We start from the raw sequence: 24,987 nt of genomic DNA, 5'->3' as shown, positions 1-24,987 counted from the left end.
CCCCCATCAGACACGACATATAACCCCCATCAGACACGACGTGTAACCCCCCATCAGACACGACATATAACCCCATCAGACACGACATATAACCCCCATCAGACACGACGTGTAACCCCCCATCAGACACGACATATAACCCCCATCAGACACGACATATAACCCCCATCAGACACGACGTGTAACCCCCCATCAGACACGACATATAACCCCCATCAGACACGATGTATAACCCCCATCAGACACGACATATAACCCCCCATCAGACACGACGTATAACCCCCATCAGACACGATGTATAACCCCCATCAGACACGACGTATAACCCCCATCAGACACGACGTGTAACCCCCCATCAGACACGACATATAACCCCCATCAGACACGACGTGTAACCCCCCATCAGACACGACATATAACCCCCATCAGACACGACATATAACCCCCCATCAGACACGACATATAACCCCCATCAGACACGACATATAACCCCCATCAGACACGATGTATAACCCCCATCAGACACGACATATAACCCCCATCAGACACGATGTATAACCCCCATCAGACACGATGTATAACCCCCATCAGACACGACATATAACCCCCATCAGACACGACATATAACCCCCATCAGACACGACGTGTAACCCCCCATCAGACACGACATATAACCCCCATCAGACACGACATATAACCCCCATCAGACACGACGTGTAACCCCCCATCAGACACGACATATAACCCCCATCAGACACGACATATAACCCCCATCAGACACGACGTGTAACCCCCCATCAGACACGACATATAACCCCCATCAGACACGACATATAACCCCCATCAGACACGACGTGTAACCCCCCATCAGACACGACGTGTAACCCCCCATCAGACACGACATATAACCCCCATCAGACACGATGTATAACCCCCATCAGACACGACATATAACCCCCATCAGACACGACATATAACCCCCATCAGACACGACGTGTAACCCCCCATCAGACACGACATATAACCCCCATCAGACACGATGTATAACCCCCATCAGACACGACATATAACCCCCCATCAGACACGACGTATAACCCCCATCAGACACGATGTATAACCCCCATCAGACACGACGTATAACCCCCATCAGACACGATGTATAACCCCCATCAGACACGACATATAACCCCCATCAGACACGACATATAACCCCCATCAGACACGACGTGTAACCCCCATCAGACACGACATATAACCCCCATCAGACACGATGTATAACCCCCATCAGACACGATGTATAACCCCCATCAGACACGACGTGTAACCCCCCATCAGACACGACGTGTAACCCCCCATCAGACACGACATATAACCCCCATCAGACACGACGTGTAACCCCCCATCAGACACGACATATAACCCCCATCAGACACGACATATAACCCCCATCAGACACGACGTGTAACCCCCCATCAGACACGACATATAACCCCCATCAGACACGATGTATAACCCCCATCAGACACGATGTATAACCCCCATCAGACACGACGTATAACCCCCATCAGACACGACGTGTAACCCCCCATCAGACACGACATATAACCCCCATCAGACACGACGTATAACCCCCATCAGACACGATGTATAACCCCCATCAGACACGATGTATAACCCCCATCAGACACGACATATAACCCCCATCAGACACGACATATAACCCCCCATCAGACACGACGTATAACCCCCATCAGACACGATGTATAACCCCCATCAGACACGACGTATAACCCCCATCAGACACGATGTATAACCCCCATCAGACACGATGTATAACCCCCATCAGACACGATGTATAACCCCCATCAGACACGATGTATAACCCCCATCAGACACGACGTATAACCCCCATCAGACACGACGTATAACCCCCATCAGACACGATGTATAACCCCCATCAGACACGATGTATAACCCCCATCAGACACGATGTATAACCCCCATCAGACACGACATATAACCCCCATCAGACACGACATATAACCCCCCATCAGACACGACGTATAACCCCCATCAGACACGACGTATAACCCCCATCAGACACGACATATAACCCCCATCAGACACGACATATAACCCCCATCAGACACGACATATAACCCCCATCAGACACGACATATAACCCCCCATCAGACACGACGTGTAACCCCCCATCAGACACGACATATAACCCCCATCAGACACGATGTATAACCCCCATCAGACACGACGTGCAACCCCCCATCAGACACGACGTATAACCCCCCATCAGACACGACGTGTAACCCCCATCAGACACGACGTGTAACCCCCATCAGACACGACGTATAACCCCCATCAGACACGATGTATAACCCCCATCAGACACGATGTATAACCCCCCATCAGACACGATGTATAACCCCCCATCAGACACGACATATAACCCCCATCAGACACGATGTATAACCCCCATCAGACACGATGTATAACCCCCATCAGACACGACGTATAACCCCCATCAGACACGACGTGTAACCCCCCATCAGACACGACATATAACCCCCATCAGACACGATGTATAACCCCCATCAGACACGACGTATAACCCCCATCAGACACGACGTGTAACCCCCCATCAGACACGACGTGTAACCCCCCATCAGACACGACATATAACCCCCATCAGACACGACATATAACCCCCATCAGACACGACGTGTAACCCCCCATCAGACACGACATATAACCCCCATCAGACACGACATATAACCCCCATCAGACACGACGTGTAACCCCCCATCAGACACGACATATAACCCCCATCAGACACGATGTATAACCCCCATCAGACACGATGTATAACCCCCATCAGACACGACATATAACCCCCATCAGACACGACGTATAACCCCCATCAGACACGACGTGTAACCCCCCATCAGACACGACATATAACCCCCATCAGACACGATGTATAACCCCCATCAGACACGATGTATAACCCCCATCAGACACGACATATAACCCCCATCAGACACGATGTATAACCCCCATCAGACACGATGTATAACCCCCATCAGACACGACGTATAACCCCCATCAGACACGACATATAACCCCCATCAGACACGACGTATAACCCCCATCAGACACGACATATAACCCCCATCAGACACGATGTATAACCCCCATCAGACACGACATATAACCCCCATCAGACACGATGTATAACCCCCATCAGACACGATGTATAACCCCCATCAGACACGACATATAACCCCCATCAGACACGACGTATAACCCCCATCAGACACGACGTGTAACCCCCCATCAGACACGACATATAACCCCCATCAGACACGATGTATAACCCCCATCAGACACGATGTATAACCCCCATCAGACACGACATATAACCCCCATCAGACACGATGTATAACCCCCATCAGACACGATGTATAACCCCCATCAGACACGACGTATAACCCCCATCAGACACGACATATAACCCCCATCAGACACGACGTATAACCCCCATCAGACACGACATATAACCCCCCATCAGACACGACATATAACCCCCCATCAGACACGACGTATAACCCCCATCAGACACGACGTATAACCCCCATCAGACACGACGTATAACCCCCATCAGACACGACATATAACCCCCCATCAGACACGACGTATAACCCCCATCAGACACGACGTATAACCCCCATCAGACACGACATATAACCCCCATCAGACACGACATATAACCCCCATCAGACACGACGTGTAACCCCCCATCAGACACGACATATAACCCCCATTAGACACGATGTATAACCCCCATCAGACACGATGTATAACCCCCATCAGACACGACGTATAACCCCCATCAGACACGACGTGTAACCCCCCATCAGACACGACATATAACCCCCATCAGACACGACGTATAACCCCCATCAGACACGACGTATAACCCCCATCAGACACGACGTGTAACCCCCCATCAGACACGACGTGTAACCCCCCATCAGACACGACATATAACCCCCATCAGACACGACATATAACCCCCATCAGACACGACGTGTAACCCCCCATCAGACACGACATATAACCCCCATCAGACACGACATATAACCCCCATCAGACACGACGTGTAACCCCCCATCAGACACGACATATAACCCCCATCAGACACGATGTATAACCCCCATCAGACACGATGTATAACCCCCATCAGACACGACATATAACCCCCATCAGACACGACGTATAACCCCCATCAGACACGACGTGTAACCCCCCATCAGACACGACATATAACCCCCATCAGACACGATGTATAACCCCCATCAGACACGATGTATAACCCCCATCAGACACGACATATAACCCCCATCAGACACGATGTATAACCCCCATCAGACACGATGTATAACCCCCATCAGACACGATGTATAACCCCCATCAGACACGACGTATAACCCCCATCAGACACGACGTATAACCCCCCATCAGACACGACGTATAACCCCCCATCAGACACGATGTATAACCCCCATCAGACACGATGTATAACCCCCATCAGACACGACATATAACCCCCATCAGACACGACGTATAACCCCCATCAGACACGATGTATAACCCCCATCAGACACGACATATAACCCCCATCAGACACGACATATAACCCCCATCAGACACGATGTATAACCCCCATCAGACACGACATATAACCCCCATCAGACACGACATATAACCCCCATCAGACACGATGTATAACCCCCATCAGACACGATGTATAACCCCCATCAGACACGATGTATAACCCCCATCAGACACGATGTATAACCCCCATCAGACACGACGTATAACCCCCCATCAGACACGACGTATAACCCCCCATCAGACACGACATATAACCCCCATCAGACACGACGTATAACCCCCATCAGACACGACATATAACCCCCATCAGACACGACATATAACCCCCATCAGACACGATGTATAACCCCCATCAGACACGATGTATAACCCCCATCAGACACGATGTATAACCCCCATCAGACACGACGTATAACCCCCCATCAGACACGACGTATAACCCCCCATCAGACACGACATATAACCCCCATCAGACACGACGTATAACCCCCATCAGACACGACATATAACCCCCATCAGACACGACATATAACCCCCATCAGACATCTGTTAACCTCCTTTCTGTGACCACTGATGTCACCCCACACTCCACTGACATCACCCCCCACTCCACTGACGTCACCCCACACTCCACTGACGTCACCCCACACTCCACTGACGTCACCCCACACTCCACTGACGTCACCCCACACTCCACTGACGTCACCCCACACTCCACTGACGTCACCCCCCACTCCACTGACGTCACCCCACACTCCACTGACGTCACCCCACACTCCACTGACGTCACCCCCCCACTCCACTGACGTCACCCCCCACTCCACTGACGTCACCCCACACTCCACTGACGTCACCCCACACTCCACTGACGTCACCCCCCACTCCACTGACGTCACCCCACACTCCACTGACGTCACCCCCCACTCCACTGACGTCACCCCCCACTCCACTGACGTCACCCCCCACTCCACTGACGTCACCCCCCACTCCACTGACGTCACCCCCCACTCCACTGACGTCACCCCCCACTCCACTGACGTCACCCCCCACTCCACTGACGTCACCCCACACTCCACTGACGTCACCCCCCACTCCACTGACGTCACCCCACACTCCACTGACGTCACCCCACACTCCACTGACGTCACCCCACACTCCACTGACGTCACCCCACACTCCACTGACGTCACCCCACACTCCACTGACGTCACCCCCCACTCCACTGACGTCACCCCCCACTCCACTGACGTCACCCCCCACTCCACTGACGTCACCCCCCACTCCACTGACGTCACCCCCCACTCCACTGACGTCACCCCCCACTCCACTGACGTCACCCCACACTCCACTGACGTCACCCCCCACTCCACTGACGTCACCCCACACTCCACTGACGTCACCCCACACTCCACTGACGTCACCCCCCACTCCACTGACGTCACCCCACACTCCACTGACGTCACCCCACACTCCACTGACGTCACCCCACACTCCACTGACGTCACCCCCCACTCCACTGACGTCACCCCACACTCCACTGACGTCACCCCACACTCCACTGACGTCACCCCACACTCCACTGACGTCACCCCACACTCCACTGACGTCACCCCACACTCCACTGACGTCACCCCACACTCCACTGACGTCACCCCACACTCCACTGACGTCACCCCCCACTCCACTGACGTCACCCCCCACTCCACTGACGTCACCCCCCACTCCACTGACGTCACCCCCCACTCCACTGACGTCACCCCCCACTCCACTGACGTCACCCCACACTCCACTGACGTCACCCCCCACTCCACTGACGTCACCCCCCACTCCACTGACGTCACCCCACACTCCACTGACGTCACCCCACACTCCACTGACGTCACCCCACACTCCACTGACGTCACCCCACACTCCACTGACGTCACCCCACACTCCACTGACGTCACCCCACACTCCACTGACGTCACCCCACACTCCACTGACGTCACCCCCCACTCCACTGACGTCACCCCACACTCCACTGACGTCACCCCACACTCCACTGACGTCACCCCACACTCCACTGACGTCACCCCACACTCCACTGACGTCACCCCACACTCCACTGACGTCACCCCCCACTCCACTGACGTCACCCCCCACTCCACTGACGTCACCCCCCACTCCACTGACGTCACCCCCCACTCCACTGACGTCACCCCCCACTCCACTGACGTCACCCCCCACTCCACTGACGTCACCCCACACTCCACTGACGTCACCCCACACTCCACTGACGTCACCCCACACTCCACTGACGTCACCCCCCACTCCACTGACGTCACCCCACACTCCACTGACGTCACCCCACACTCCACTGACGTCACCCATCTTGATAAGCCCCGCCCCCCTGTATATTATGAGGCAATTATCACCGGTCGGGATGGCTCCTCAGGAACCGGTTGGACTCGTTGGAATCATCTCCGTTTTCCTTCTCAGTATCGGTGGCGGCTGCTTTGTGTGATGGATTCACAGGGTGAGGACCGGGAGTCACAGCTCCACCCGTCAGGGACTGCAACACACGGGCGTCCTCTACAGCCCAACACAGCGGAGCGACAGCTCCGGCCCAGAACCAACCGCTACACACAACTGATCTGCTACTGACCCTGACCATAGTGACTGGAAACAGTCATCAAGCTGGGGCAGATCTAGCTGCTCTCCAATGCAGGGCGGCGGCAGACTGCACCAGCAGAATAGTGAGTGCAGCTCTGGAGTATAATACAGGATGTAACTCAGGATCAGTAATGTCATGTATGTACACAGTGACTGCACCAGCAGAATAGTGAGTGCAGCTCTGGAGTATAATACAGGATGTAACTCAGGATCAGTAATGTAATGTATGTACACAGTGACTGCACCAGCAGAATAGTGAGTGCTGCTCTGGAGTATAATGCAGGATGTAACTCAGGATCAGTAATGTAATGTATGTACACAGTGACTGCACCAGCAGAATAGTGAGTGCAGCTCTGGAGTATAATACAGGATGTAACTCAGGATCAGTAATGTCATGTATGTACACAGTGACTGCACCAGCAGAATAGTGAGTGCAGCTCTGGAGTATAATACAGGATGTAACTCAGGATCAGTAATGTAATGTATGTACACAGTGACTGCACCAGCAGAATAGTGAGTGCTGCTCTGGAGTATAATGCAGGATGTAACTCAGGATCAGTAATGTAATGTATGTACACAGTGACTGCACCAGCAGAATAGTGAGTGCAGCTCTGGAGTATAATACAGGATGTAACTCAGGATCAGTAATGTCATGTATGTACACAGTGACTGCACCAGCAGAATAGTGAGTGCAGCTCTGGAGTATAATACAGGATGTAACTCAGGATCAGTAATGTAATGTATGTACACAGTGACTGCACCAGCAGAATAGTGAGTGCAGCTCTGGAGTATAATACAGGATGTAACTCAGGATCAGTAATGTCATGTATGTACACAGTGACTGCACCAGCAGAATAGTGAGTGCAGCTCTGGAGTATAATACAGGATGTAACTCAGGATCAGTAATGTATGTACACAGTGACTGCACCAGCAGAATAGTGAGTGCAGCTCTGGAGTATAATACAGGATGTAACTCAGGATCAGTAATGTAATGTATGTACACAGTGACTGCACCAGCAGAATAGTGAGTGCAGCTCTGGAGTATAATACAGGATGTAACTCAGGATCAGTAATGTAATGTATGTACACAGTGACTGCACCAGCACAATAGTGAGTGCAGCTCTGGGGTATAATACAGGATGTAACTCAGGATCAGTAATGTAATGTATGTACACAGTGACTGCACCAGCAGAATAGTGAGTGCAGCTCTGGGGTATAATACAGGATGTAACTCAGGATCAGTAATGTATGTATGTACACAGTGACTGCACCAGCAGAATAGTGAGTGCAGCTCTGGGGTATAATACAGGATGTAACTCAGGATCAGTAATGTATGTACACAGTGACTGCACCAGCAGAATAGTGAGTGCAGCTCTGAAGTATAATACAAGAGGTAACTCAGGATCAGTAATGTAATGTATGTACACAGTGACTGCACCAGCAGAATAGTGAGTGCAGCTCTGGGGGATAATACAGGATGTAACTCAGGATCAGTAATGTATGTACACAGTGATTGCACCAGCAGAATAGTGAGTGCAGCTCTGGGGGATAATACAGGATGTAACTCAGGATCAGTAATATATGTACACAGTGACTGCACCAGCAGAATAGTGAGTGCAGCTCTGGAGTATAACACAGGATGTAACTCAGGATCAGTAATGTAATGTATGTACACAGTGACTGCACCAGCAGAATAGTGAGTGCAGCTCTGGAGTATAATACAGGATGTAACTCAGGATCAGTAATGTAATGTATGTACACAGTGACTGCACCAGCAGAATAGTGAGTGCAGCTCTGGAGTATAATACAGGAGGTAACTCAGGATCAGTAATGTAATGTATGTACACAGTGACTGCACCAGCAGAATAGTGAGTGCAGCTCTGGGGTATAATACAGGATGTAACTCAGGATCAGTAATGTAATGTATGTACACAGTGACTGCACCAGCAGAATATTGAGTGCAGCTCTGGAGTATAATACAGGAGGTAACTCAGGATCAGTAATGTATGTACACAGTGACTGCACCAGCAGAATAGTGAGTGCAGCTCTGGGGTATAATACAGGATGTAACTCAGGATCAGTAATGTATGTACACAGTGACTGCACCAGCAGAATAGTGAGTGCAGCTCTGAGGTATAATACAGGATGTAACTCAGGATCAGTAATGTAATGTATGTACACAGTGACTGCACCAGCAGAATAGTGAGTGCAGCTCTGAAGTATAATACAAGAGGTAACTCAGGATCAGTAATGTAATGTATGTACACAGTGACTGCACCAGCAGAATAGTGAGTGCAGCTCTGGGGGATAATACAGGATGTAACTCAGGATCAGTAATGTATGTACACAGTGATTGCACCAGCAGAATAGTGAGTGCAGCTCTGGGGGATAATACAGGATGTAACTCAGGATCAGTAATATATGTACACAGTGACTGCACCAGCAGAATAGTGAGTGCAGCTCTGGAGTATAACACAGGATGTAACTCAGGATCAGTAATGTAATGTATGTACACAGTGACTGCACCAGCAGAATAGTGATTGCAGCTCTGGAGTATAATACAGGATGTAACTCAGGATCAGTAATGTAATGTATGTACACAGTGACTGCACCAGCAGAATAGTGAGTGCAGCTCTGGAGTATAATACAGGATGTAACTCAGGATCAGTAATGTATGTATGTACACAGTGACTGCACCAGCAGAATAGTGAGTGCAGCTCTGGGGTATAATACAGGATGTAACTCAGGATCAGTAATGTATGTATGTACACAGTGACTGCACCAGCAGAATAGTGAGTGCAGCTCTGGAGTATAATACAGGATGTAACTCAGGATCAGTAATGTATGTACACAGTGACTGCACCAGCAGAATAGTGAGTGCAGCTCTGGAGTATAATACAGGATGGAACTCAAGATCAGTAATGTAATGTATGTACACAGTGACCGCACCAGCAGAATAGTGAGTGCAGCTCTGGGGTATAATACAGGATGTAACTCAGGATCAGTAATATATGTACACAGTGACTGCACCAGCAGAATAGTGAGTGCAGCTCTGGAGTATAACACAGGATGTAACTCAGGATCAGTAATGTAATGTATGTACACAGTGACTGCACCAGCAGAATAGTGAGTGCAGCTCTGGAGTATAATACAGGATGTAACTCAGGATCAGTAATGTAATGTATGTACACAGTGACTGCACCAGCAGAATAGTGAGTGCAGCTCTGGAGTATAATACAGGAGGTAACTCAGGATCAGTAATGTAATGTATGTACACAGTGACTGCACCAGCAGAATAGTGAGTGCAGCTCTGGGGTATAATACAGGATGTAACTCAGGATCAGTAATGTAATGTATGTACACAGTGACTGCACCAGCAGAATAGTGAGTGCAGCTCTGGGGTATTATACAGGATGTAACTCAGGATCAGTAATGTAATGTATGTACACAGTGACTGCACCAGCAGAATAGTGAGTGCAGCTCTGGAATATAATACAGGATGTAACTCAGGATCAGTAATGTAATGTATGTACACAGTGACTGCACCAGCAGAATATTGAGTGCAGCTCTGGAGTATAATACAGGAGGTAACTCAGGATCAGTAATGTATGTACACAGTGACTGCACCAGCAGAATAGTGAGTGCAGCTCTGGGGTATAATACAGGATGTAACTCAGGATCAGTAATGTAATGTATGTACACAGTGACTGCACCAGCAGAATAGTGAGTGCAGCTCTGGGGTATAATACATGATGTAACTCAGGATCAGTAATGTAATGTATGTACACTGTGACTGCACCAGCAGAATAGTGAGTGCAGCTCTGGGGTATAATACAGGATGTAACTCAGGATCAGTAATGTAATGTATGTACACAGTGACTGCACCAGCAGAATAGTGAGTGCAGCTCTGGAGTATAATACAGGATGTAACTCCGGATCAGTAATGTAATGTATGTACACAGTGACTGCACCAGCAGAATAGTGAGTGCAGCTCTGGGGTATAATACAGGATGTAACTCAGGATCAGTAATGTAATGTATGTACACAGTGACTGCACCAGCAGAATAGTGAGTGCCGCTCTGGAGTATAATACAGGATGTAACTCAGGATCAGTAATGTATGAACACAGTGACTGCACCAGCAGAATAGTGAGTGCAGCTCTGGGGTATAATACAGGATGTAACTCAGGATCAGTAATGTAATGTATGTACACAGTGACTGCACCAGCAGAATAGTGAGTGCAGCTCTGGAGGATAATGCAGGATGTAACTCAGGATCAGTAATGTAATGTATGTACTCAGTGACTGCACCAGCAGAATAGTGAGTGCAGCTCTGGGGTATAATACAGGATGTAACTCAGGATCAGTAATGTAATGTATGTACACAGTGACTGCACCAGCAGAATAGTGAGTGCAGCTCTGGGGTATTATACAGGATGTAACTCAGGATCAGTAATGTAATGTATGTACACAGTGACTGCACCAGCAGAATAGTGAGTGCAGCTCTGGAATATAATACAGGATGTAACTCAGGATCAGTAATGTAATGTATGTACACAGTGACTGCACCAGCAGAATATTGAGTGCAGCTCTGGAGTATAATACAGGAGGTAACTCAGGATCAGTAATGTATGTACACAGTGACTGCACCAGCAGAATAGTGAGTGCAGCTCTGGGGTATAATACAGGATGTAACTCAGGATCAGTAATGTAATGTATGTACACAGTGACTGCACCAGCAGAATAGTGAGTGCAGCTCTGGGGTATAATACATGATGTAACTCAGGATCAGTAATGTAATGTATGTACACTGTGACTGCACCAGCAGAATAGTGAGTGCAGCTCTGGGGTATAATACAGGATGTAACTCCGGATCAGTAATGTAATGTATGTACACAGTGACTGCACCAGCAGAATAGTGAGTGCAGCTCTGGGGTATAATACAGGATGTAACTCAGGATCAGTAATGTAATGTATGTACACAGTGACTGCACCAGCAGAATAGTGAGTGCCGCTCTGGAGTATAATACAGGATGTAACTCAGGATCAGTAATGTATGAACACAGTGACTGCACCAGCAGAATAGTGAGTGCAGCTCTGGGGTATAATACAGGATGTAACTCAGGATCAGTAATGTAATGTATGTACACAGTGACGGCACCAGCAGAATAGTGAGTGCAGCTCTGGGGTATAATACAGGATGTAATTCAGGATCAGTAATGTATGTACACAGTGACTGCACCAGCAGAATAGTGAGTGCAGCTCTGGGGTATAATACAGGATGTAACTCAGGATCAGTAATGTAATGTATGTACACAGTGACTGCACCAGCAGAATAGTGAGTGCAGCTCTGGGGTATAATACAGGAGGTAACTCCGGATCAGTAATGTAATGTATGTACACAGTGACTGCACCAGCAGAATAGTGAGTGCAGCTCTGGAGTATAATACAGGATGTAACTCAGGATCAGTAATGTAATGTATGTACACAGTGACTGCACCAGCAGAATAGTGAGTGCAGCTCTGGGGTATAATACAGGAGGTAACTCAGGATCAGTAATGTAATGTATGTACACAGTGACTGCACCAGCAGAATAGTGAGTGCAGCTCTGGAGGATAATGCAGGATGTAACTCAGGATCAGTAATGTAATGTATGTACTCAGTGACTGCACCAGCAGAATAGTGAGTGCAGCTCTGGAGTGTGTACAGTGGGCAGTGGCCCTGTCTGCTCTTTTTGGGCTGGTCGTTCTTGCAGTGATTGGTTACTTTCTGTCTGTTTAGTGGTCTTTGCTGCGGAGTGATGGATTTTTCGGAGGAGTCCTCGGACCCGTGGCCGCTCCTGTCCTGGGCCTCGTCCTGTTTCTTGGTGATTGGCGGGGCGCTCCCTTACGTCCCCCAGTATATGGAGATTCGGAGGACGTCCAGCACTGACGGCTTCTCCACCTGGGTCTGCTTTGTTCTGCTGATTGCCAATATTCTCCGGATATTTTTTTGGTAAGTGACATCACAGCTGCAGCGGCTTTGGTTGATCGGCTCCCATGACACTTGTTTCCACCCCAGACTTACAAATAGGCGGAGCCTTGTTTGGAGTCTGATGGGCGGAGCTTTGAGCTTAGTGGCGCCTCCATCAGGCTGGTCAGTGTCACCACGGCTCATTCTCAGCCTTAACCCCGTCCCTGCCTGTCGGCTCCTTCCAGCAGATGAGATGTGCGGGTATTAATGAGCTCGTCTGATCTCGCCGCTCCTGCAGATAACGGAGTGTTTCCGGCAATGTCACGGTGATCAGCGGGAGATGGCGGCTCGTTACAATGTGCCATTATGTGGCTAGTTAGTGGCCGCCGGCTCTGATCAGTGTGTTATCGGGATGAAAGTTATTTCACCATTAATTATCTTCCTCATCTAAATCCGCCCAGAGCCGCGATTAAAACACAAGAAGCGGCAGCCGTGTATTAAAGGGGCAGTGCGTGGTACCCAGCTGGTGCTCAGCAACCCTCCTGATGTACTGGGGGCTGGTGCGGGCACCGCTGACCTGTTCCTGTCAGACCGAGATGGCGGGGAAGGGGGAGTGATAGCTCCCCGGGGCGCGTCGGGGCCAGTGGCTACCTGTAGGTGACTAGGCCACCCCAATCAAAGCCAAGAGGTGGAGATGTTGGACGTCGCAGTGATGTCTCCGGGAGCCGGCGCCCCTGATCTCTGCTCTCATGCCTGTCTCTTATTTCAGCATCCTCCCCTCTGTTTGGCCATTAGCCCCTCGCCCCCTGCAATCCTGGTTCCCTCATCAGACATCCCCTATGGCTTCTGGGGGACACCGCAGTTCAGGTGGAAGCTGGGAGTAAGGTGGGCTGCGCCTAAACTTAAGACTGGCCATAAGATTCCCACCGATCCCTGACTCTTGTGGTTAGGAGGGCTGGGACCACCCATATAACACATGCTTGTGCTCTTGTGTGGCCCGCCGTCACATTGTCTCATGGATGTAATATTATCAGGCTGTCCGTGTCGCCCCCACCCGTTCTGTGGTCATCCGCCCTTCCACCATATGTATACGAGCAGCGGGTGGTCCGGCCGCCCCGATCCCATACTGGCCGCCTGTGATCACCTCTTCTCCTCTCTTACAGGTTTGGGAAGTTTTTTGAGCTCCCCCTCCTCCTGCAGAGCCTCCTGATGATCGGCACCATGTTGTCTATGCTGCATCTGTGCTGCGCTGTGCAGAGCATCACCCGCATGTCCACCAAGTGCCATGCCTTCACTGGTCAGTGCCACGGTACTCTAGGCTGGGGATCACAATGACCTGGCGGGTTCTGAGAGCGTACCGCCACAACCCATAGGAAGGGATCGGGGCAGTGTGTTGGACACAAGGGGTTCACGGATCAGGATGCCGAAAGATGGCGCCTTAACTGCAATGTAATGACCAGGACAGCCTGGTCCAGCAATTATCAGGATCAGGAGGCTAGGATTAACTAACTTTTAGGATGAGAAAGTCAGGATCTCTTGCATAGCAGGAGGTTGGGATCTGGTAACTACCAGTATCAGGAGGCTGGGATCAACTAACTTTCAGGATCAGGACTTCAGGATCCAGGAACTATCAAAATCAGGAGGATGAGATCCAGCAATTATCAGGATAAGGATGCCAGGATCTATTACATGTTAGGAGGTCGGGATCCCATATGTATCAGGATTAGAAAGTCGACATCTCTTACATATCAGGAGGATGTGATCCAGTAATTATCAGGATCAGGAGCCTGGGATCAACTAACTTTCAGGATCAGGACTTCAGGATCCAGGAACTATCAAGGTCAGGAGGATGTGATCCAGCAATTATCAGGATAAGGAGGCAGGGATCTGTTACATATTAGGAGGTCGGGATCCCGTACCTATCAGGATTAGAAAGTCGGGATGTGTTACATATCAGGAGGTTGGGATCTGGTAACTATAATACTGCCCCTATATAGAATAATATAACTGCTATAATACTGCACATTATGCTGCATTTTGTGTCTTTCCTGTGGAGGATGTGGATATTTTCCGTTGTTTTCCTTGTTAGTTTCACCTCTGCTGATGACTCTCACATTTCATGTGTAATGAGGATATCCGCGTCTCTGGTCCTTGCCTGTCAGATAGTCGGTGCTTCTTCTATTCTCTGGGGGACACTGCTGAATTGTCAGAGACTTTGGTGGATAACACTAAAACATAACCAAAAGGAACGCAAAAGTGACATATGTGAAGGGAAGCAGCCGCTGCCCTCCCTGCTGTTTATTCACTTTATTAGTAACATTTACAACCTTTTTTCTGTTTGCAATAAACAAATGAAGTAACAACAATGTAAATAGCTGGACACACAATGTAACAGGTGGTTTCTTCTGCACAAAATGCTGTTTACTGGATTATTTACCCCTTTGTGACAAGGCTCATTAATACTTAGTACAGACCATTTGGCTGTCATGACCTGCTGTCCCTCTGGCTGTCATGACCTGCTGTTCCTCTGGCTGTCATGACCTGCTGTTCCTCTGGCTGTCATGACTTGCTGTTCCTCTGGGTGTCATGACCTGTTGTTCCTCTGGGTGTCATGACCTGCTGTTCCTCTGGGTGTCATGACCTGCTCTTCCTCTGTCATAATCCGCTGTTATTCTGGCTGTCATGACCTGCTGTCCCTCTGGGTGTCATGACCTGCTGTTCCTCTGTCATAATCCGCTGTTCTTCTGGCTGTCATGACCTGCTGTTTCTCTAGCTGTTATGACCTGCTGTTCCTCTGGGTGTCATGACCTGCTGTCCCTCTGGGTGTCATGACCTGCTGTTCCTCTGTCATAATCCGCTGTTCTTCTGGCTGTCATGACCTGCTGTTTCTCTAGCTGTTATGACCTGCTGTCCCTCTGGGTGTCATGACCTGCTGTCCCTCTGGGTGTCATGACCTGCTGTCCCTCTGGGTGTCATGACCTGCTGTCCCTCTGGGTGTCATGACCTGCTGTCCCTCTGGGTGTCATGACCTGCTGTCCCTCTGGGTGTCATGACCTGCTGTCCCTCTGGGTGTCATGACCTGCTGTCCCTCTGGCTGTTATGACCTGCTGTTCCTCTAGCTGTCATGGCCTGCTGTTCCTCTTGATGTTATCACCTGCTGTCTCTCTGGCTGTTGTGAGCTGCTGCCCTCTGGCTGTCTTGATCTGCTGCCTCTCTGATTTGCATAACCTGCTGTTCCTCTGGCTGTCATGACCTGCTGCCCCTTTGGCTGTTACGATCTGTTTTTCTGGCTGTTATAACCTGCTGCACATGTGATGTACCATCCTCTGGCAGCGTTCCTGAGAGCCTTTATGGACAGTGACCTACACATCAGAAATATTCTTGTGTTTGCTGTATTAGTCTGAGGCCTCAGTGTTGGGGGGGGGGAATAGGAGGAGGTCAGGACCCCGGCCAGGATCTGACCCTTACACTTGTCTTTGCAGATTTCGATCTTGGCCACTTCTGGAAATGGAGCCGCATTGAGGATTACGTGCAGTTCTGCCTGTCGCTAACCATCTTGGGGGCGTTCCTCACTTATATGCTCCTGGATGTCCCCATCTTTGTGGAGGGTCTGGGATTAGTCGCTCTTCTGACTGAGGCCACATTAGGACTTCCTCAGCTGCTTCAGAACCTCAGGAACAAGTCCACCCAGGGGATGAGGTAAAAACAATGTTCATGTATGTGGAGAAGTAATCACTAGGGGGCGCAGCGGCACTGGTGTCTGTGACTGATGGAGGACCTGTCATAATGCCACCAAACACCAGAAGAACATCCTCACATCCACCGGGCACCAGATCCACGCCCCATATACACAGACCCATTTATCGCTGCTGACAACCTGCCTATACATAGCGTGTGAGGTTGTCAGCCTCGCCCCCCGCTCTATGGACGGTGGCCCCTTCTTACGAGCAAATAATTGTACCCCTGAAGACTCCCCATCATTGTATGATGGGAAGCATCTGCACTGACACTGGTGCCACGCTGCCTGCACTCTATTACTGCACCGTGTACAGGGGTGACGATATCAAGAAGCAGGCGGCTCAGGATGAACAGCAGCTATGGGAGGCTATAGATTGTGAGATGAATCCTTGCTGATGTCCTCAGTGCTGCTGATCTCTGGGGTCCTGGATCAGGGGCTTCCCTCAGATGCCAATGCTGCAGCCTCCATAGAGTAATTGCTGTATTATGTGCAAGCAACCACACATGGCCGTCCTCTGCTCTACCAGCCTATAAATGATCTCGTCAGGGGCGTTGGCGCAGAAATGATGGAGGGAGAAATGTGCCATGGCCCTCTTATTACACATCAGTTTGGGCCCCGGACCTCACCCTCCTCCCAGAGTCAGTCCCGGACCTAGCCCTCCTCCCAGTGCCGTCCCCGCACCTCAACCTCCTCCTAGTGGTGTCTATGGACCTCGCCCTCCTCCCAGTGCCGTCCCCGCACCTCAACCTCCTCCTAGTAGTGTCCATAGACCTCGCCCTCCTCCCAGTGCCGTCCCCGCACCTCAACCTCCTCCTAGTGGTGTCCATAGACCTCATCCTCCTCCCAGAGTCAGTCCCGGACCTAGCCCTCCTCCCAGTGCCGTCCCCGCACCTCAACCTCCTCCTAGTGGTGTCCATAGACCTCGCCATCCTCCCAGTGCCGTCCCCGCACCTCAACCTCCTCCTAGTAGTGTCCATAGACCTCGCCCTCCTCCCAGTGCCGTCCCCGCACCTCAACCTCCTCCTAGCGGTGTCCATAGACCTCATCCTCCTCCCAGAGTCAGTCCCGGACCTAACCCTCCTCCCAGTGCCGTCCCTGCACCTCAACCTCCTCCTAGTGGTGTCCATAGACCTCGCCATCCTCCCAGTGCCGTCCCCGCACCTCAACCTCCTCCTAGTGGCGTCCATAGACCTCACCCTGCTCCCAGAGTCAGTCCCGGACCTAGCCCTCCTCCCAGTGCCATCCCCGCACCACAACCTCCTCCTAGTGGTGTCCATAGACCTCACCCTCCTTCCAGAGTCAGTCCCGGACTTAGCCCTCCTCCCAGTGCCGTCCCCGCACCTCTACCTCCTCCTAGTGAGGTCTATAGACCTCACCCTGCTCCCAGAGTCAGTCCCGGACTTAGCCCTCCTCCCAGTGCCGTCCCCGCACCTCTATCTCCTCCTAGTGAGGTCTATAGACCTCACCCTGCTCCCATAGTCAGTCCCGGACTTAGCCCTCCTCCCAGTGCCATCCCCGCACCTCAACCTCCTCCTAGTGGTGTCCATAGACCTCACCCTGCTCCCATAGTCAGTCCCGGACTTAGCCCTCCTCCCAGTGCCGTCCCCGCACCTCAACCTCCTCCTAGTGGTGTCCATAGACCTCACCCTGCTCCCAGAGTCAGTCCCGGACCTAGCCCTCATCCCAGTGCCGTCCCCGCACCACAACCTCCTCCTAGTGGCGTCCATAGACCTCACCCTGCTCCCAGAGTCAGTCCCGGACTTAGCCCTCCTCCCAGTGCCGTCCCCGCACCACAACCTCCTCCTAGTGGCGTCCATAGACCTCACCCTGCTCCCATAGTCAGTCCCGGACTTAGCCCTCCTCCCAGTGCTGGCCGCAAACCTCACCCTCCTCCCAGTGCTGGCTCCAGACCTCACCGTCCTTCCAGTGAGGCCCCAGACCTCACCCTCCTTCCAGTGAGGCTCCAGACCTCACCCTCCTTCAAGTGAGGCCCCAGACCTCACCCTCCTCCCAGTGAGGCCACAGACCTCACCCTCCTCCCAGTGCCGGCCACAGACCTCACCCTCCTCCCAGTGAGGCCCCAGACCTCACCCTCCTCCCAGTGAGGCCCCAGACCTCACCCTCCTCCCAGTGAGGCCCCAGACCTCACCCTCCTCCCAGTGAGGCCCCGGACCTCACCCTCCTTCCAGTGAGGCCCCAGACCTCACCCTCCTCCCAGTGAGGCCCCGGACCTCACCCTCCTCCCAGTGCCGGCCCCAGACCTCACCCTCCTCCCAGTGAGGCCCCAGACCTCACCCTCCTCCCACTGAGGCCCCGGACCTCACCCTCCTTCCAGTGAGGCCCCAGACCTCACCCTCCTCCCAGTGAGGCCCCGGACCTCACCCTCCTCCCAGTGCCGGCCCCAGACCTCACCCTCCTCCCAGTGAGGCCCCAGACCTCACCCTCCTCCCAGTGAGGCCCCAGACCTCACCCTCCTCCCACTGAGGCCCCGGACCTCACCCTCCTCCCACTGAGGCCCCGGACCTCACCCTCCTTCCAGTGAGGCCCCGGACCTCACCCTCCTCCCAGTGAGGCCCCGGACCTCACCCTCCTCCCAGTGCCGGCCCCAGACCTCACCCTCCTCCCAGTGAGGCCCCGGACCTCACCCTCCTTCCAGTGAGGCCCCGGACCTCACCCTCCTCCCAGTGAGGCCCCAGACCTCACCCTCATTCCAGTGAGACCCCAGACCTCACCCTCCCAGTGAGGCCCCAGACCTCACCCTCCTCCCAGTGAGGCTCCAGACCTCACCCTCCTCCCAGTGAGGCCCATGACCTCACTCTCCTCCCAGTGAGGCCCCAGACCTCACCCTCCTCCCAGTGAGGCCCCAGACCTCACCCTCCTCCCAGTGTCGGCCCCAGACCTCACCCTCCTCCCAGTGAGGCCCCAGACCTCACCCTCCTCCCAGTGAGGCCCTAGACCTCACCCTCCTCCCAGTGCCGGCCCCAGAGCTCACCCTCCTCCCAGTGAGGCCCCAGACCTCACGCTCCTCCCAGTGCCGGCCCCAGACCTCACCCTCCTCCCAGTGAGGCCCTAGACCTCACCCTCCTCCCAGTGCCGGCCCCAGAGCTCACCCTCCTCCCAGTGCCGGCCCCAGAGCTCACCCTCCTCCCAGTGCCGGCCCCAGAGCTCACCCTCCTCCCAGTGCCGGCCCCAGAGCTCACCCTCCTCCCAGTTCCGGCCCCAGACCTCACCCTCCTCCCAGTGCCGGCCCCAGACCTCACCCTCCTCCCAGTGCCGGCCCCAGACCACATCCTCCTCCCAGTGCCGGCCCCAGACCTCACCCTCCTCCCAGTGCCGGCCCCAGACCTCACCCTCCTCCCAGTGCCGGCCCCAGACCTCACCCTCCTCCCAGTGCCGGCCCCAGACCTCACCCTCCTCCCAGTGCCGGCCCCAGACCTCACCCTCCTCCCAGTGCCGGCCCCAGACCTTACCCTCCTCCCAGTGCCGGCCCCAGACCTCACCCTCCTCCCAGTGCCGGCCCCAGACCTCACCCTCCTCCCAGTGCCGGCCCCAGACCTCACCCTCCTCCCAGTGCCGGCCCCAGACCACATCCTCCTCCCAGTGCCGACCCCAGAGCTCACCCTCCTCCCAGTGCCGGCCCCAGACCTCACCCTCCTCCCAGTGCCGGCCCCAGACCTCACCCTCCTCCCAGTGCCGGCCCCAGACCTCACCCTCCTCCCAGTGCCGGCCCCAGACCACATCCTCCTCCCAGTGCCGGCCCCAGAGCTCACCCTCCTCCCAGTGCCGGCCCCAGAGCTCACCCTCCTCCCAGTGCCGGCCCCAGAGCTCACCCTCCTCCCAGTGCCGGCCCCAGAGCTCACCCTCCTCCCAGTGCCGGCCCCAGAGCTCACCCTCCTCCCAGTTCCGGCCCCAGACCTCACCCTCCTCCCAGTGCCGGCCCCAGACCTCACCCTCCTCCCAGTGCCGGCCCCAGACCACATCCTCCTCCCAGTGCCGGCCCCAGACCTCACCCTCCTCCCAGTGCCGGCCCCAGACCTCACCCTCCTCCCAGTGCCGGCCCCAGACCTCACCCTCCTCCCAGTGCCGGCCCCAGACCTCACCCTCCTCCCAGTGCCGGCCCCAGACCTCACCCTCCTCCCAGTGCCGGCCCCAGACCTTACCCTCCTCCCAGTGCCGGCCCCAGACCTCACCCTCCTCCCAGTGCCGGCCCCAGACCTCACCCTCCTCCCAGTGCCGGCCCCAGACCTCACCCTCCTCCCAGTGCCGGCCCCAGACCACATCCTCCTCCCAGTGCCGACCCCAGAGCTCACCCTCCTCCCAGTGCCGGCCCCAGACCTCACCCTCCTCCCAGTGCCGGCCCCAGACCTCACCCTCCTCCCAGTGCCGGTCCCAGACCTCACCCTTCTCTCTGTGTCTCCCCATTAGTGTGAAGATGGTGGTGCTCTGGACGGCTGGTGACTGCTTTAAGACCTCATACTTCATCATTAGGTCTACCCCGGCTCAGTTCTGGCTGTGCGGAGCCCTGCAAATCTGTCTGGACACTCTCATCCTCCTCCAGGTGTGGTACTACAACCAGCAGCCTCACATCAAGTTTGCCTGAGGAGCCCATCACTGGAGGGTGGGGAACATGGCCCGGGGGCCACAAGGATGGAAGCCCGAGACCAAAGAGATGCTATATATAAGTTTTATATGTACACGCATCATCCTGACACCCAAAAAAAGATGGGCCCCGATGTGCTCCTGACAGGCCCTGGTCATCTCCTCCGCTCTCCTCGCCCCTGGACTCTGTGCTGCCCCATAGAAGGGGTCTGGACAAAATCACAACTGATCCGTTCTCTGAACTCTGTACCCCTGCAGCTGATCACGTGTCCGCTATCCATGTGACTGCTGCAGCCAATCACTGTACCCCTGCGGCTTATCACATGTCCTCTATCCATGTGACTGCTGCAGTCAATCACTGTACCCCTGCAGCTGATCTTGTGTCCTCTATCCATGTGACTGCTGCAGCCAATCACTGTACCCCTGCAGCTGATCTTGTGCCCTCTGTTCATGTGAATGTAGCAGCCAATCACTGTACCCCTGCAGCTGATCTTGTGTCCTCTATCCATGTGACTGCTGCAGCCAATCAGTGTACCCCTTCGGCCTATCACATGTCCTCTATCCATGTGACTGCTGCAGCCAATCACTGTACCCCTGCAGCTGATCTTGTGCCCTCTGTTCATGTGAATGTAGCAGCCAATCACTGTACCCCTGCAGCTGATCTTGTGTCCTCTATCCATGTGACTGCTGCAGCCAATCAGTGTACCCCTTCGGCCTATCACATGTCCTCTATCCATGTGACTGCTGCAGCCAATCACTGTACCCCTGCAGCTGATCACACGTCATCTATCCATGTGACTGCTGCAGCCAATCACTGTACCCCTGCGGCTTATCACATGTCCTCTATCCATGTGACTGCTGCAGCCAATCACTGTACCCCTGCAGCTGATCACACGTCATCTATCCATGTGACTGCTGCAGCCAATCACTGTACCCCTGCGGCTTATCACATTGTCCTCTAGCCATGTGACTGCTGCAGCCAATCACTGTACCCCTGTGGCTTATCACATGTCCTCTATCCATGTGACTGCTGCAGCCAATCACTGTACCTTTGCAGCTGATCACAAGTCATCTCTCCATGTGACTGCTGCAGCCAATCACTGTACCTTTGCAGCTGATCAGACGTCATCTATCCATGTGACTGCTGCAGCCAATCACTGTACCTTTGCAGCTGATCAGACGTCATCTATCCATGTGACTGCTGCAGCCAATCACTGTACCCCTGCAGCTGATCACGTGTCCTCTATCCATGTGACTGCTGCAGCCAATCACTGTACCCCTGCAGCTGATCACGTGTCCTCTATCCATGTGACTGGTGCAGCCAATCACTGTACCCCTGCAGCTGATCACGTGTCCTCTATCCATGTGACTGCTGCAGCCAATCACTGTACTCCTGCAGCTGATCACGTGTCCTCTATCCATGTGACTGCTGCAGCCAATCACTGTACCTTTGCAGCTGATCAGACGTCATCTATCCATGTGACTGCTGCAGCCAATCACTGTACCCCTGCAGCTGATCACGTGTCCTCTATCCATGTGACTGCTGCAGCCAATCACTGTACCCCTGCAGCTGATCACGTGTCCTCTATCCGTGTGACTGCTGCAGCCAATCACTGTACCCCTGCAGCTGATCACGTGTCCTCTATCCATGTGACTGGTGCAGCCAATCACTGTACCCCTGCAGCTGATCACGTGTCCTCTATCCATGTGACTGCTGCAGCCAATCACTGTACCCCTGCAGCTGATCACGTGTCCTCTATCCATGTGACTGGTGCAGCCAATCACTGTACCCCTGCAGCTGATCACGTGTCCTCTATCCATGTGACTGGTGCAGCCAATCACTGTACCCCTGCAGCTGATCACGTGTCCTCTATCCATGTGACTGCTGCAGCCAATCACTGTACCCCTGCAGCTGATCACGTGTCCTCTATCCATGTGACTGCTGCAGCCAATCACTGTACCCCTGCAGCTGATCACGTGTCCTCTATCCATGTGACTGGTGCAGCCAATCACTGTACCCCTGCAGCTGATCACGTGTCCTCTATCCATGTGACTGGTGCAGCCAATCACTGTACCCCTGCAGCTGATCACGTGTCCTCTATCCGTGTGACTGCTGCAGCCAATCACTGTACCCCTGCAGCTGATCACACGTCATCTATCCATGTGACTGCTGCAGCCAATCACTGTACCCCTGCAGCTGATCACGTGTCCTCTATCCATGTGACTGGTGCAGCCAATCACTGTACCCCTGCAGCTGATCACACGTCATCTATCCATGTGACTGCTGCAGCCAATCACTGTACCCCTGCAGCTGATCACGTGTCCTCTATCCATGTGACTGGTGCAGCCAATCACTGTACCCCTGCAGCTGATCACGTGTCCTCTATCCATGTGACTGCTGCAGCCAATCACTGTACCCCTGCAGCTGATCACACGTCATCTATCCATGTGACTGCTAGTAGTCAGGGAGGCGGGGTGTGCTCGTCCTGTCAGGTAATAGAAGGTCGTGCCCCGATCGCTGCGTCCGGTCACGTCTGTCACTATTATATATTGACCTGTAATAACAACGATGTAACCTCCGATCCACCAGATGAGCGACGCTCTGTCTCCCCAGAAACCGCCACATGTGCGGAATAAAGAGTCCCCGTGTGTCTGCATCGGAGTGTCCGGCTAGTTCTGTATTCCCGGGAATATTCGTGTGCCTCCCGATTACAGATGGTTCTGATGAATCCGAAAATCAGAAGGAAAAACTCTGGAGCGTTATATGTGTAACTGCAGAATAGTAATCATCCTCGTGAGTCATCACTGTGTGCAGGGGACGAGGATCAGCCCCGCGGCCCGGGCACCGCAGGGTCAGTCTATGGGGCTGTAATCGGGGGTCCCTGCGTCAGAAGAGGGGTCAGAAATCACTGATGAAGTCACTATGTGCAACGTTGGAGCCCCGCCTTCTACCCAATCCGAATGCCTACAAGAACCATAAGTGCCAGCATGCCCCTGATCTGCGGTCAGCGCTCCATGCGTCTCACCGTGCAGTGTATAATGAGCCAGAGGTCTGTAATACCACGTATGGCCTGGACAGTGTGCAGTAGTGGTGCTGTGGAGCAGAGCTGAGCCTGCGCTGCGGGGACTCGTGCCGCCATCAATATGTATGACTGCAGATTTGCATTGTATCCGCGACGCCTCTGCAGATTACTTCCACAGTTTTATAGATGGAAAGTTAACTGGAGGCGACTGCCGACGCCGCGCTCCTAATAACTGATGCAAATGTTGGCGATCCCGGAGCCGCCGTGTGCAGGTTCAGCGAGCGATTTATAGGATGTAATACACTTGTCAGCCCCGGGCCCCAGACATGAT

At 53.2% G+C, this 24,987-nt stretch overlaps 1 protein-coding gene across 5 annotated transcripts in view; it reads left to right on the top strand.

Moving 5' to 3' along the window:
• LOC138649263 (solute carrier family 66 member 2-like) overlaps nucleotides 1-24,290 on the top strand; it is a 64,289-nt gene extending 39,999 nt beyond the window's left edge. For all 5 annotated transcript variants that reach the window (XM_069739498.1, XM_069739499.1, XM_069739500.1 and 2 more), the window contains 4 exons: nucleotides 13,125-13,337; nucleotides 14,459-14,592; nucleotides 16,778-16,994; nucleotides 21,460-24,290. In XM_069739498.1, coding sequence (XP_069595599.1) covers nucleotides 13,144-13,337; nucleotides 14,459-14,592; nucleotides 16,778-16,994; nucleotides 21,460-21,634 — 720 coding nt within the window. In that variant the 5' untranslated portion in view covers nucleotides 13,125-13,143 and the 3' untranslated portion in view covers nucleotides 21,635-24,290. The remainder of the gene's footprint in view (nucleotides 1-13,124; nucleotides 13,338-14,458; nucleotides 14,593-16,777; nucleotides 16,995-21,459) is intronic.
• The last annotated feature ends 697 nt before the right edge of the window (nucleotides 24,291-24,987 follow it).

The sequence above is a fragment of the Ranitomeya imitator genome, chromosome 9 (genome assembly GCF_032444005.1).
Source record: "Ranitomeya imitator isolate aRanImi1 chromosome 9, aRanImi1.pri, whole genome shotgun sequence".
Taxonomy (NCBI): domain Eukaryota; kingdom Metazoa; phylum Chordata; class Amphibia; order Anura; family Dendrobatidae; genus Ranitomeya; species Ranitomeya imitator.
Note: the sequence above shows the minus strand (reverse complement) of the source record. Positions and strands in the feature narration are given on the sequence as shown.